This window comes from Dipodomys merriami, unplaced genomic scaffold, assembly GCF_024711535.1.
Source record: "Dipodomys merriami isolate MVZ:Mamm:240054 unplaced genomic scaffold, mDipMer1.0.p SCAF_26, whole genome shotgun sequence".
Lineage (NCBI taxonomy): Eukaryota > Metazoa > Chordata > Mammalia > Rodentia > Heteromyidae > Dipodomys > Dipodomys merriami.
This window is the reverse complement of record NW_027204048.1, coordinates 14,800,262-14,812,276: the sequence shown is the minus strand read 5'-3', so window position 1 is coordinate 14,812,276 and position 12,015 is coordinate 14,800,262. Positions and strand designations below refer to the sequence as shown.

The 12,015-nt window shown below is 39.9% G+C and overlaps 1 protein-coding gene across 5 annotated transcripts in view; it reads left to right on the top strand.

Moving 5' to 3' along the window:
* The window catches only part of Cemip2 (cell migration inducing hyaluronidase 2), a 75,046-nt gene that overhangs the window by 43,982 nt on the left and 19,049 nt on the right, over nt 1–12,015 (top strand). For all 5 annotated transcript variants that reach the window (XM_070035739.1, XM_070035738.1, XM_070035741.1 and 2 more), the window contains exons 13-17: nt 2,624–2,755; nt 3,849–3,884; nt 5,651–5,806; nt 8,522–8,699; nt 10,017–10,232. In XM_070035739.1, coding sequence (XP_069891840.1) covers nt 2,624–2,755; nt 3,849–3,884; nt 5,651–5,806; nt 8,522–8,699; nt 10,017–10,232 — 718 coding nt within the window. The remainder of the gene's footprint in view (nt 1–2,623; nt 2,756–3,848; nt 3,885–5,650; nt 5,807–8,521; nt 8,700–10,016; nt 10,233–12,015) is intronic.

The window sequence follows — 12,015 nt, the reverse complement described above, 5'->3', positions numbered from 1 at the left end:
ATGTGCATCTGTGTACATACATATGAATAGAAGAGTATAAACATATTTTAACTCCATTGATTTTTAACTAGATTTGGCAATTAAAACACTTTACCCATAAAAGAAGTACTTTACTAGATGAACATAGATGATGATATGGGAATAGTAGACACTTCTCCGCACTCCATTGTTCTTACCAGTTTATAAATATATACATGCTGGTAGGAATTGGACCATGTGTGGATGCTTTTATTGGAAAGAGCTAGTTTTTACAGAGTACCAAGATATTTGGCAACCAGTTATACATTAATTTTGTTCAGAAACTGATGTTGTAGAATAGGCCTCCATGTATTCATGGAATCCAGACATGAGTAAACCTGATTAAACAAATGAGTAATAAACCCGCCTATGTATTAAAACTCTGGGCTCATGGTATTCAGTAGACATTCAGTCTGTTCATCAAAGAGGAAGCTGACTCAGTGGTTGATCAGATGAAGCCCTTCCCTTTGTCTTCAAGATGGGAAATGACAGGAATCTAAAGATGGGAGGTCTTAGCTCTGAGTTTGAAATTGGGACATTTCTTCTGCAAAGAAGGCATCAGTGTATCGTCAGTGGAAGACAATTAAGGGAGGGTTGAGAAATGTGCTGAAATCACCTAGGGAGGTGATGAAATATTAGAATGACTAACCATATTTTTATGTACCAAGTGGGAAAGAAGATGAGAGTACATCAGAGCAAATGGTCAGTGGTAGAATTCTGTGGCTAGGAAGTTCTGAACAAGTGCATTGACGGTGCGTAGAGAGTTAGATGTTGTTCATGGTTCTTGTTTCTCCCCTTTCCTGTACAGCATTGTTTTTTTTTAATATCCAGAACTTTTCTATCTGAGTAATGTATGTAGAGGATGCAAAGCTGTTTGGCAGTTAAGTACAACGCAGGAACAGTAGATGTTGGCATGAAGTAAAGTTTTGGTGTGATGGCTCTGAACGCTGTAGTCTAAGGATAAAGAGACTCTTTTCCCCCCACTGATATTAACTCAGTCTACACCTGAAGTATATAAAGAGCCAACAAAATGATCTCGCCATCCATTCACCACCTAGTCTGTGATGTTGGATGGAGAGAGAGGAGAGAAGATAAATTCTGTCACATCTATTCCTGTGTCTCTGTTTCCATTGGCAGCATTTCCCATGAAGAACCATAGTCATACCTGCAGGCCTATTTTTCTGTGTTTTCTCCCTACCTTCTTACCCTCTGGCCAACTTGTTTAAAGTAGAGTACTGAGCTTCCTGCCTGCCTGAAGGCTTTGTACTTGGTATCCCCTCAATAGAGCCTCTTCTCCTGTTGTATACATTTATTGTGTACTATGTGCCAAGAGAAATTGTGGTAGCATTATACAAAGTACATTTCCTGATTATTTGATTGAAAATATCAACTTGCTGAATTAATTTTTGAAAAACTAAAAAAAAAAAATAAAGTACCTCCATCTTTGTAAGATAATAGTCTTCTAGGCTTCTGGGATTGTTATAGTGGAGTTTTGGGTTTTTCTTGTTTTTGTTTTGTTTTTTTTGTGTTCTTTCCTTTGGTCATGGGGTTTGATTCAGGGCCTGAACACTATCCCTGAGCTTTTTTGCTCAAGGATAATACTCTTCAACTTTGTGTCATATCTCCACTTCTAGTTTTTAGGTAGTTAATTGTTGATAGGAGTCTTACAGACTTTCCTTCATAGGGCTGGCTTTGAACCATAATCCTCAGCTCTCAGCCTCCTAAGCAGCTAGGATTCTAGGTATGAGCCACCAGTGCCTGGCTTTGTTGGAGAATTTTGGACATCAAAATTATTTTTTTAATTTCCATGAAGATCTTTATAAATGTTTTACAACAAAGAGAAAGGCAAAATTCCAGTCTTCATATTGAATGTCCATTAAATAAAGTCCATTTCAGGGTAAGCATTTTGAAGCGTTGAACTCAGTTTTCTCCTTATCTAAAGTATTTTGCAACTCAATACCACAATCCACATATTTTTATGTTGAAATATATCACTAATTTTTTATAAGAAGTTCCTGTTAGTATCGTGTAACTTAAGATGATGCTAGATTTCCTAATGTGTATTTTTAAAAAACAAAATGAATTTTGTCTTTATAATGTTCTGACAAGTGGATTGTTTAAAAATGTAAGAAGAAGCTGGGTGCTGATGGCTCATTTCTGTAATCCTAGCTACTTAGGAGGCTAAGATCTCAGGATCTCAGTTCAAAGCCAGCCTGGTCAGGAAAGTCCGTGACACTCTTATTTCCAATTAACCACCAGAAAACTGGAAGTGGAGCTGAGGGACAGTGCCCAGGCCCAGAGTTCAAGTCCCATGATCAACAACAACAAAAAAACCAAAAAACAAAAAGAACAAGAAAAAGGAAGATACGAACGCATTTCTTGGAAAACTTACGTATAAATAAATGTCACTCTTTTCTTGGAATATTTGAAATATGAATGATTATGTTGTCCTTTAAGATTTTTTTTGATTTGTTTGTTTTGGCCAAATTTAAATTTTGCATTGGGTGTTTCTGCTTTTAAATAGCCAATTTTGTTTCCTTTTTTTTTTTTATTTTGCTTTTAAAATGTTGTTTTGTTTTGTTTTTAAACTTTCCCCACTCCTTAGATTTCGACCTCATCAAGATGCAGATCCTGAAAAGCCGCGTGTGGCTGCTATAATTGACAGGCTCATTGCATTTAAAAATAACGACAAGGGAGCCTGGATCAGAGGAGGAGACATAATCGTTCAGAATTCAGCGTGCGTATTCTCCACAGAATTATTACCTCATGACTCTGGTGTGTTTATTTTTAAGGAATTATTATTTTTTTTGAAACGCAGAGGAATGAGAGTACAGTGGTGGTTCCTGGAATTGATTTATTATTATTCCTAATAGACAGGATGAGTCCTGAGGAAGTATGCTAGAATTAACAGACCGCAAATGTTCAGAATCGTCTCATTCTGTTGCTTTCATTGGAATGGAACTTGTCTAGGGACAAGTTCCCTAGACTGCTTTTTAATGAGATTGTACAGAAACTAGGAATTTAACTTTATAGAACACACATGCTGTCCTGTCACAGAGTTCAGTAAAAATCTTTGGAACTACCTTTTTTTCTTTTTTTCTTCTTTCCTTTTGGAAACTCCTTCAAGTTTTTCTAATCTTCTTACCTTGCCATTGAAAACAAAAGCTGTGCAATTCTACCTTAGTGAGTGTTGACTTAGGTCTTACCCTGACTGCAGGCAGGAAGTGCCTTACTTCTGTTTTTATTCCCCCTACTTGTATGCTTTTAAGAGAGGCCTGATACATGTTGAACTAAGATTTGGTGTTCAACAGCCTGGAAGAAAGGTTTTGATGTTTTTCTTCCACTAACCATTAGCTTCTTGGTATTTCACTATTGTGTCTGGCTTTGATTATCTAGAAATTGATAGTGATATTTGTTTAAGTGGTTTAGCTATCATATGGAAAAATTTTGAAGTGACTACCATGATCTACTTGTCTATTTAAACGATTATTAAAAAACAATAATTTTAGCAACATTTATGTACTGCCTTCTGGTTGTTAGACATTGATATTATTTGGAAATTATCTGGATAGTTATTTCAACTTACAGATGAGAAAACTGGGGGAGAAAGAGTTGGAGTAACTTGCCCAAGGTTGCATAGCTAATAACTGGCAGAATCAGGATTTGAACCTGTGCAGTGTGTGCTTTACCATGCATGAAGCTGAACTGTTGGGAGCTTCAAGAGAGTATACTGTGGGACTTCCTGGATTTTATCATTCTGCAAAGAGAGAATTACCTTTTGTGTGATGCAGTGAATTCCGATGATCTCACATTCTCTTTTATCTTAACAGGTTTGCAGACAATGGAATAGGATTGACATTTGCCAGGTTTGTAATTGCTTAAAAATACTTCTTTTAAAGGTACAAAATTAGCTTTGATTTTTAGGGTGGAGGAGAATAACCCACAGGGATGTTTTTATGATTTATTAGCCTTAAAACTTTTTTAGCATCATCTTCTTGATACCACTAGAGGGCCCAAAATACATGTTGATTGATGAATTGAATTCATACCAAAGTAGTGGGTTAATATAACTGGCAACTCTTTTTTTTTTTTTTTTTTGTCAGTTGTGGGGCTTGAACTCTGGGTCTGGACGCTGTCCCTCAGCTCTTCAGCTCAAGGCTAGCGCTCTACCACTTGAGCTACAGCGCCAGTTCTGGTTAATGTAACTGGAAATCCATAGAAGAGTGGACCAACCATAAATTTTGCCTAGAAGACACTTGATATGTAAAGTTTTTAAAAAGTAAGGGCTTATCAGGGTGTCACTGGCTCACACCTTTAGTCATAGCTACTTAGGATGCTGAGATCTCAGGATCACTGTTTAAAGACAGCCCTTGCAGACAAATCTTTTTATTTTTAATTAGCCAGCAAATAGCTGGAGGTATGGGCCGAGTGGTAGAGTGTCAGCCTTGAGTGAAAAACTAGGCAGGAACACAAGACATGGGGCTGGGAAGGTGGCTCAGTGGTAGAGTGCTTGCCTACCATGCATGAAGCCCTCAGTTCCATTCCTCAGTACCACATAAACAGAAGAAGCCAGAAGTGATGCTGTGGCTCAAGTGGTAGAGTATTAGCCTTGAACACAGAGGCTCAGGGACAGTGCCCAGGCCCTGAGTTCAAGCTCCAGGACTGGCAAAACAAAAAAATAAACAAACAATCCCTGAGCTCAGATCCCAATCCCAGCACCAAAATAAAAAGTATGGGGTTAAAAGAAAAAGAGAATCATAGGATAAAGATTAAAAACCAACAGTTTTTCTTCTTAGAAGCTGTTTTAATTTCATAGTCATCTTTAAGAACTAAACTTCTCATGTTATATTTTCTCTGCATTAAAAAAAAACCTTTCAGTTGGCTCTATCTGTCAGTTAATTGTTGTATACTGGGCGAGTTCATTATCATTTACCATATTATTGCTTGAGACTAAACAGTTGTTGCTCCTAACTTAAATTTCATTTGTGTCTATGTAATTTTCAAGCTATATGTTCATTTATAGAAGATATTTTCACAGCTTAAATTTTCAAGGACTTGAGAATGTGTATTAGAAAAAGGTACTGGATTTTAAATAATCCTTAGATATTTATTTATTTATTTATTTGCCAATCCTGAGGCTTGAACTCAGGATTGTTCAAGGCTAACTCTTGCCCATTTGAGTCACAGCACCACTTCTGGCTTTTTTTTTTTTGCTTGAGTCCGGTCATGGGGCCTGAACTCTGGGCCTGGGCGCTGTCCCTCAGCTCTTCAGCTCAAGGCTAGTGCTCTACCACTTGAGCCACAGCACCACTTCCGACTTTTTTTTTTGCTTATGTGCTGCTGAGGAATTGAACCCAGGGCCTCAGGCATGCAAGGCAAGCGCTCTACCACTGAGCCACCTTCCCAGCTCCCCCCTTTTTTTTGGAGATAAAAGTCTCATAGACTTTTCTGTGCGGGCTGACTTCAAACCGTGATCCTCAGATCTCAGCTTCCTGAGATGCTAGGATTACAGATGTGAGCCACCAGTGCCCGGCTTCTTAGGTATTTTTACATTGTAGCTTGTCTTCCTTTTGGAGGTTAAGTTTAAGGTTTCGTGAGGAAGTCTGTCTAATGAATGTCCTCCTCTTAACAGTGATGGAAGCTTCCCTAGTGATGAAGGCTCTAGCCAGGAGGTATCTGAATCGCTTTTTGTTGGAGAAAGCAGGAATTTGGGATCTCAGGGTGGTCAGAACAAATATATGGGCACTGGAGGACTTGACCAGAAGCCTCGGACATTACCTAGAAACAGGTGAGCATTACTTTGGCACTGTGTGAGTGAAAGTTAATAAAAGGGAAAATTAATTCTTAGGGAAGGTTCCATAATCATCCTGAACAGATTGCCTCCTCCTATCGAGACTCTCATCCTATCTTCTCATTCGTATCATTGTTGTGTGTGTGTGTACTATCCTCTTGGAACTTTGGAGCATTCATAATTATCCATTCCATAGATCCCATCATCAACCAAGAAGCCATCCTTGTCTCTGATTACTTACATAAGAGCTTACATAAGCTGGTGGTTTTCTGCTTTCTTGAGGCATAGAGAGAGTTACCAAACCATAAACTATGACATTAGGTCTGTTTTCCCTCAGTCTAGGTTGTTGGTTTTCAGAAATAGGCACTGGAAAAAGAAAATTACCTACTGAAAAAGAGTCCTAGAAAATGAGAGTTGGTTGATGCCAAAGCTGGCTCAAAACCTAGTAGGGCTGTGCAGTTAATAGTGTTTGCGGTTGTGTGGTGGAGGAAGGGAAGGCTGTCGGCATGTTTCTGTCATCATCAGAAGCATGGAAACAGTCCTTAGCACTGGAAAGCTTCTTCAAAGCTTTTAGGGAACTGTTAACTAATAACCCATACCTCAGTTCAGAGACCTAGTTTGAGTTTGTGCTCGTGTTACTTATGAGAAAACCAGGTAGAGAAAGATCATATGCTAAAGACCACTTCTGAGCCCATTGCCCAGTTGGTCAAGAATCAGCTTAGTGCGGGAATGCCACCTAGGATCCTCGGGCTGAGACTAAATGGGGGAACGGGAAAGGTACTGCTTTCAAACTGAAGATTACTTATGATTGATTTTTCTGCCCTTGTACTTGTCATTGTGGAATAGTGAGCAATATCTACTCTCTATAGAGAAACCCCTGTTGGGCTGTAGAAGCTGCTAGAAAAAGAATTTCATGAATGTCTTGTCTTTGTTTGTTTGTGGTGCTGAGGATTGAACTCAGAGCCTCATACATAGCAGACAGGTCCTTTACCCCTGAACTATACCCTCAGCCCTAATTCAGAAGTTTATAGTAGTTAATACTTATGATAACAGACCCTCTTCCATATATTTTATATTTATCTAATCTTCACAAAGCACCGTAAAGGTGTGCACAGTCATCTTCCTGGTTTACAAATGAGTGATGTATTAAAAGTAGTTTGGCTTAGTTTGGCTTCAATGCTGAGTTGGTTTTTGTTAGCCTGTTTCTGTGGATCTCAGGATTAGACTCAGAGCCTCATAATTACTAGGCATGGACTCTTCCACTTGAGTCACACAGCCTTGATTTTTTTGTGTTGGTTATTTTTAAGGTAAGGTCTCACTTTATCACCAGGCCAGACTAGATTGGGATCTTACTTGGGCTTCCTCTGTAGCTGGGATGACAGGCATGTGCCACTGTACATGGGTAAGACATTGGGATGGAAGCTCATGAACTTTAATTACTTGAGCTGTGATTGCTGGATCTCCATCTTGCAAGTAGTTAGGATTATAGGCTTGAGTATGGCTTATGCTGTGTTTTTAGAGTTGTGTGGTAGTCTCTCTTCTATTTCTGTAGGTAGATTTAAAGAAGAGAAAACTAAGCAAAAAAATAAAGCTATATAGGTGTGGTATGATACTGGGCAATTCAGTTCTCTTCCTTTTATTTTGCATTTGCCTCCAGTTTTATTTCAAAGTTCTCATTGTTCCCTTGCTAAGGACAGTTTTCTGAGACAAAACTTTCTCGTGGATTAATGGGTCCAGTCTTTGTTATACTAACTCTTTACCATCTTTTCCATGAGAGTAAGTAAAAACATTTTGATTAATATGGTACATAGGTTTTTTTTCAGCCAGGCAGTTTGGTTTTCTTGCTAGTTGATAAGCTTTTACTGTAAAACATTGCCATGTTATAAATAAAATAATTATTGTACAAATCCTCTGAAAACCATTAAACATTTTAATAGGCAAAGAAGAAACCCAAGAAATTCAGACTATGGTAGGATTTTCATATTAATTCTAATTAATAATTTATGATAGTTAAGAAGAAGGAAAATGGATGTAATGAAATTCTGACATTTCCGCCCCCCCCCTCCCCCCCACTCTCTCTGGCAATTCTGGGACTTGAACTCAAGAGAGCCTCAAGCTCTTGCTTACATTTTTCACTCAAGGCTAGAGCTCTACCACTTGAATCACACTTCTACTTCCAGATTTTTGCTGTCTAATTAGAAATGCCATGAGGACTTATGCTGTTAGACTTTTAAGATTTATCATTTCACCTTTTTTTTTTTTTACTGTCTCTTCTTAGAACAACAAAAGGTTCTTTCTGTGTAAGCACAGAAGCACAGATTTGTCTTTTGTTTTCTTGGCTTGAGATTTGGAGCTAAAGAATGAATGATCAGATAGAACTTTTTTTTTTTTTTTTTTTTTTTTGGTAATGTATACTAGGCTCCACCTCTACTCTATACTTCTAACTCCAAATAAAGCATCTAACTGAGTTGAGTTAGGAAGCCAAACTCTACTGTGTTATATGCTGTGTTATCTCTATAGCATTCATGATCTGAATTTACCCTTTTTCATCTTTCACACTATATATTTCATCCCATCAAGGATCTTGCTTTGGTGATCACTACGTTTTGGTATTTTGCTTATTGTTTAAAGGTCATCTAACAGTAGTTATGAAACAAATGCTATTAAGGAGACCGGTCTGTGTGCGTTAAACAAAACCGTGTATTTTAACAGGACATTCCCTATTAGAGGCTTTCAGATTTATGATGGGCCCATTCATCTCACCAGAAGTACTTTCACAAAGTACGTGCCAACGGTAGATAGGTACAGCAGCGCGATTGGCTTCCTCATGAAGAACTCCTGGCAGACGACCCCCAAGAATAACGTTTCTCTTGTGAAATTTGGCCCACATGTAAGTGTGACCTCATGGCTCTTACACAGGGATGGTGGGAGGTAGGGAAAGAAGGAGGCCCATGCATTGTATTTCTAAAGACAAACTAAGATTTGCATGGAATCTGTCTTTGGGGGGAAGGGAGGCTGATGGAGTACTGGGGCTTGGACTCAGGGCCTAGGCACCGTCCCTGAGCTTTTTTTTGGCTCAAGGCTGGCACCCTACCAATTGAACCACAGCTCCACTTCTGGTTTATTTGGTGCTTAATTGGAGATAAGTATCTCACAGACTTTCCTGCCTCGGTTGGCTTCAAACTGCAGTCCTTAGCTCTCAGCCTTCTTAGTAGTTAAGATTACAAGCTTGAGCTACCTGTATCAGGTTCACAGAGAATCTCCATGATGGGAAAGAAAAATATGTATTAAAGGAGCTCCTAAACCACTGCATTCTATCCTGTGTGCTCCAGGGGATGCTAACTCTGTGATTTGAGTTATTTTTTACATGCAGTCAATCAATGCCTTGAACATGAAAATGACTTAAGAACAGGGGGACTGTCAGAGTCACAGGAACAAGAGGACATAGGATTGGGAAGTTCAGTAAAATAAATGGATGAGGTGTCTCATCTCCACTTAGAAATTTGGTTCCTTCTTGGTATTTCATTTGCCTGAGTTCTGGGGAATTAAAGGATAAAATAATTGGGAATGAAGATAGAAGAGGGGTGTGTGTGTGTGTGTGTGTGTGTGTGTGTGTGTGTGTGTGTGTGTGTGTGTGTGTGTGTGTGTGTGTGTGTGTGTGTGTGTGTGTGTGTGTGTGTGTGTGTGTGTGTGTGTGTGTGTGTGTGTGTGTGTGTGTGTGTGTGTGTGTGTGTGTGTGTGTGTCAATTTTGGGATACTCTCACTTGGCTACTTAGCTCAAGGCTGGTACTCAACCACTTGAGCCACACCTCCATTTCTGTAATAATTCGTGATAGCTAAGAAGAAAGAAGGAAGATGGATGCAATTCTGAAATGGTTTACTGAAAATAAGTGTCTACATTTATCTGCCTAGGCTGGTTTCAAACCTCAATCTTCAATTATCACAGATTAATCAGAGCAAAGCAGTAAATAAAGGGACTGAACATTTCACTTGAGCTTCACTGGGTTTTCAAAAGTTTTGTTTTCCAACCTCGTCATTAATTATGTAGGGAGCAACTAGATATCATAGTTGGCCACAGTGAAGCATGCCACCAAACCAAACCGCTTTAACTGAAAAGCTGTTATCTTGTTGTAGGGCTGGTGTGTTAGCAGGAGCCCTCATTTTCTGTTTTTTGTTTGTTTGCTTGCTTGTTTTTCACCACCGTTAGGTTTCTCTGAATGTGTTCTTTGGCAAGCCTGGCCCATGGTTTGAAGACTGCGAGCTGGATGGCGATAAGAACTCCATCTTCCATGACATCGATGGCTCTGTCACAGGATACAAGGACTCCTATGTGGGAAGGATGGACAACTACCTGATCCGCCATCCGAGCTGCGTCAACGTCACCAAGTGGAATGCGGTGGTCTGCAGTGGGACCTACGCCCAGGTAGGTCCAGCATGCGGCCTCATACTGAGCCCCTCTGACTCCGGCAGCCTTACTTCTGTGAGGCTGCTACAGCTTCTTAAGGTGCTCAGAGGAAAGAACAAAACAGGGAAGGGAGGAAGGGAGGGGAATAGTAGAGAAAGGGAGGAAGGAAAGAAAGGAAAGCCAAGGAAAGGGGTAAAGAAGTACTTAGTTGACGGCTTCCCCAAACAATGTAATAGGTGAGAAAATGAATCACGGAGGAGTGAGGTGATCTCACTCCAGTCTCCTTGCCACAGTCCAGCTCTCTGCACTGGGAGGGAGTTTTATCCTTCTCTTTCAGGTCCTTATGGTTCCTTAATGAGGGAGTTTTGATTTCAGAGACAGCCCAGAATTGGAGCCTGGAATTAGAAATGAGGAGACTACGAAGGAACCCATGGGATTTTTCATCATTGTCTTAGGATATAATGTCTCTGTGAAGATCAGAAGGAGATGGCAGAGACTTGGAAACAGTCTCTGAAGTTACTATACTAGTGTGTAGTTCAACTGAATACCGAGTCCAGGAGGCTCATTTGTAAGTTAGTCTGAATAGTTAGGATCAAGGACTTCGGAGCCCAGAGTGGCTGGGTTTGGATCTAGTGTTCTTGTTTCCTAGGGTATGAATTGAGCAAGTTAAAAGTACTTTGTTCCCAGGTGTAATTGGGATCCGTGAGAGTTCCTTCCGTCTGAGGCTGCAGTGGACATTGAATGCATTTATAGGAAGCATTGAGCTTGAAGGTCAGGTACCTGGTAAAGTAGCTGCTCCTAGTTGAGGAATCACAAAGTAGGGAGAGTAGGATCGATGGGAGAGATAGTAAAGCAGACTACTGGTTGCTCAGAACGTTGACGGTACAGAGTATTTGGGCCAGTATTCTAGACAATGAAAGGTCAGATTTAGCAACAGACAGGTAAAGAGGGTGTGGTGCTTTGTGCCGACTGTCCCCGCCAGCACTCAGGAGGCTGAGGCAGGAGTCGGAGGCCCTTCTGTGTTGTGTGGCTTCCTCAGGAAAAGACCAGTGCCCTGGTGTGTCCTCTGGGCTTGGCCTTTCCTTACTCAGCCAAGCACAGCTCAGATCCTCCTCCGTCGGGGACAGGAGCCCAAGATGCCCGCGTGTCTCTTCTCTCACAGAAAATCTTGTTCTAGGAAAGCCTATAGTAAGTGTGTATTTAAATAGAGTGTGAAAGTGTGATTCCTTTCTTTATTTTCAATCTGTAAATGGTGTCAGGAGCATTGTCAAACACAAAAGAGGAAGAAAACACAGAGAGAAGTTCTGAAGTAGTCTAGATTAAATGTCAACACTCAGTGAATGTTTTAATTCTCCGGAAGAATTTAGTTCCTGGGTACTGATTGGTCTCAGGACAGGATTTGGAGTTTGTCTTAACGATCGCATGCATCTGGGGAAGGTTTTGTTTTGGCATGGAAAGAGGCTCAAATGCCACTGGAATAAATTCAGGACTTTCAAATTTGTCTCAGCTTAACATGTTTTTCCAGTTGCTGCAGACTGCTATATAACTTTTTTTTTTTTTTTTTGAATGAGTGAGTGAAAAATGACTTCTTGGGTTAGAGTAGGTCATGGAAAATGGAAAGCTGTAGCTCAAGATATATAAAATTTCCTCTGTTGGTGTAGTAGAAAGTCTCTTCGATTTGAAGGGAGGGATATCCGTTTTCATATTAATTTCCTTTTTTTTTTGTATATGTGTTCTTCAGATTGAGGGATTTCTTTGAGGAGCTGTGTGAACCACAGAAGTTTTATATTCTGATGAATAA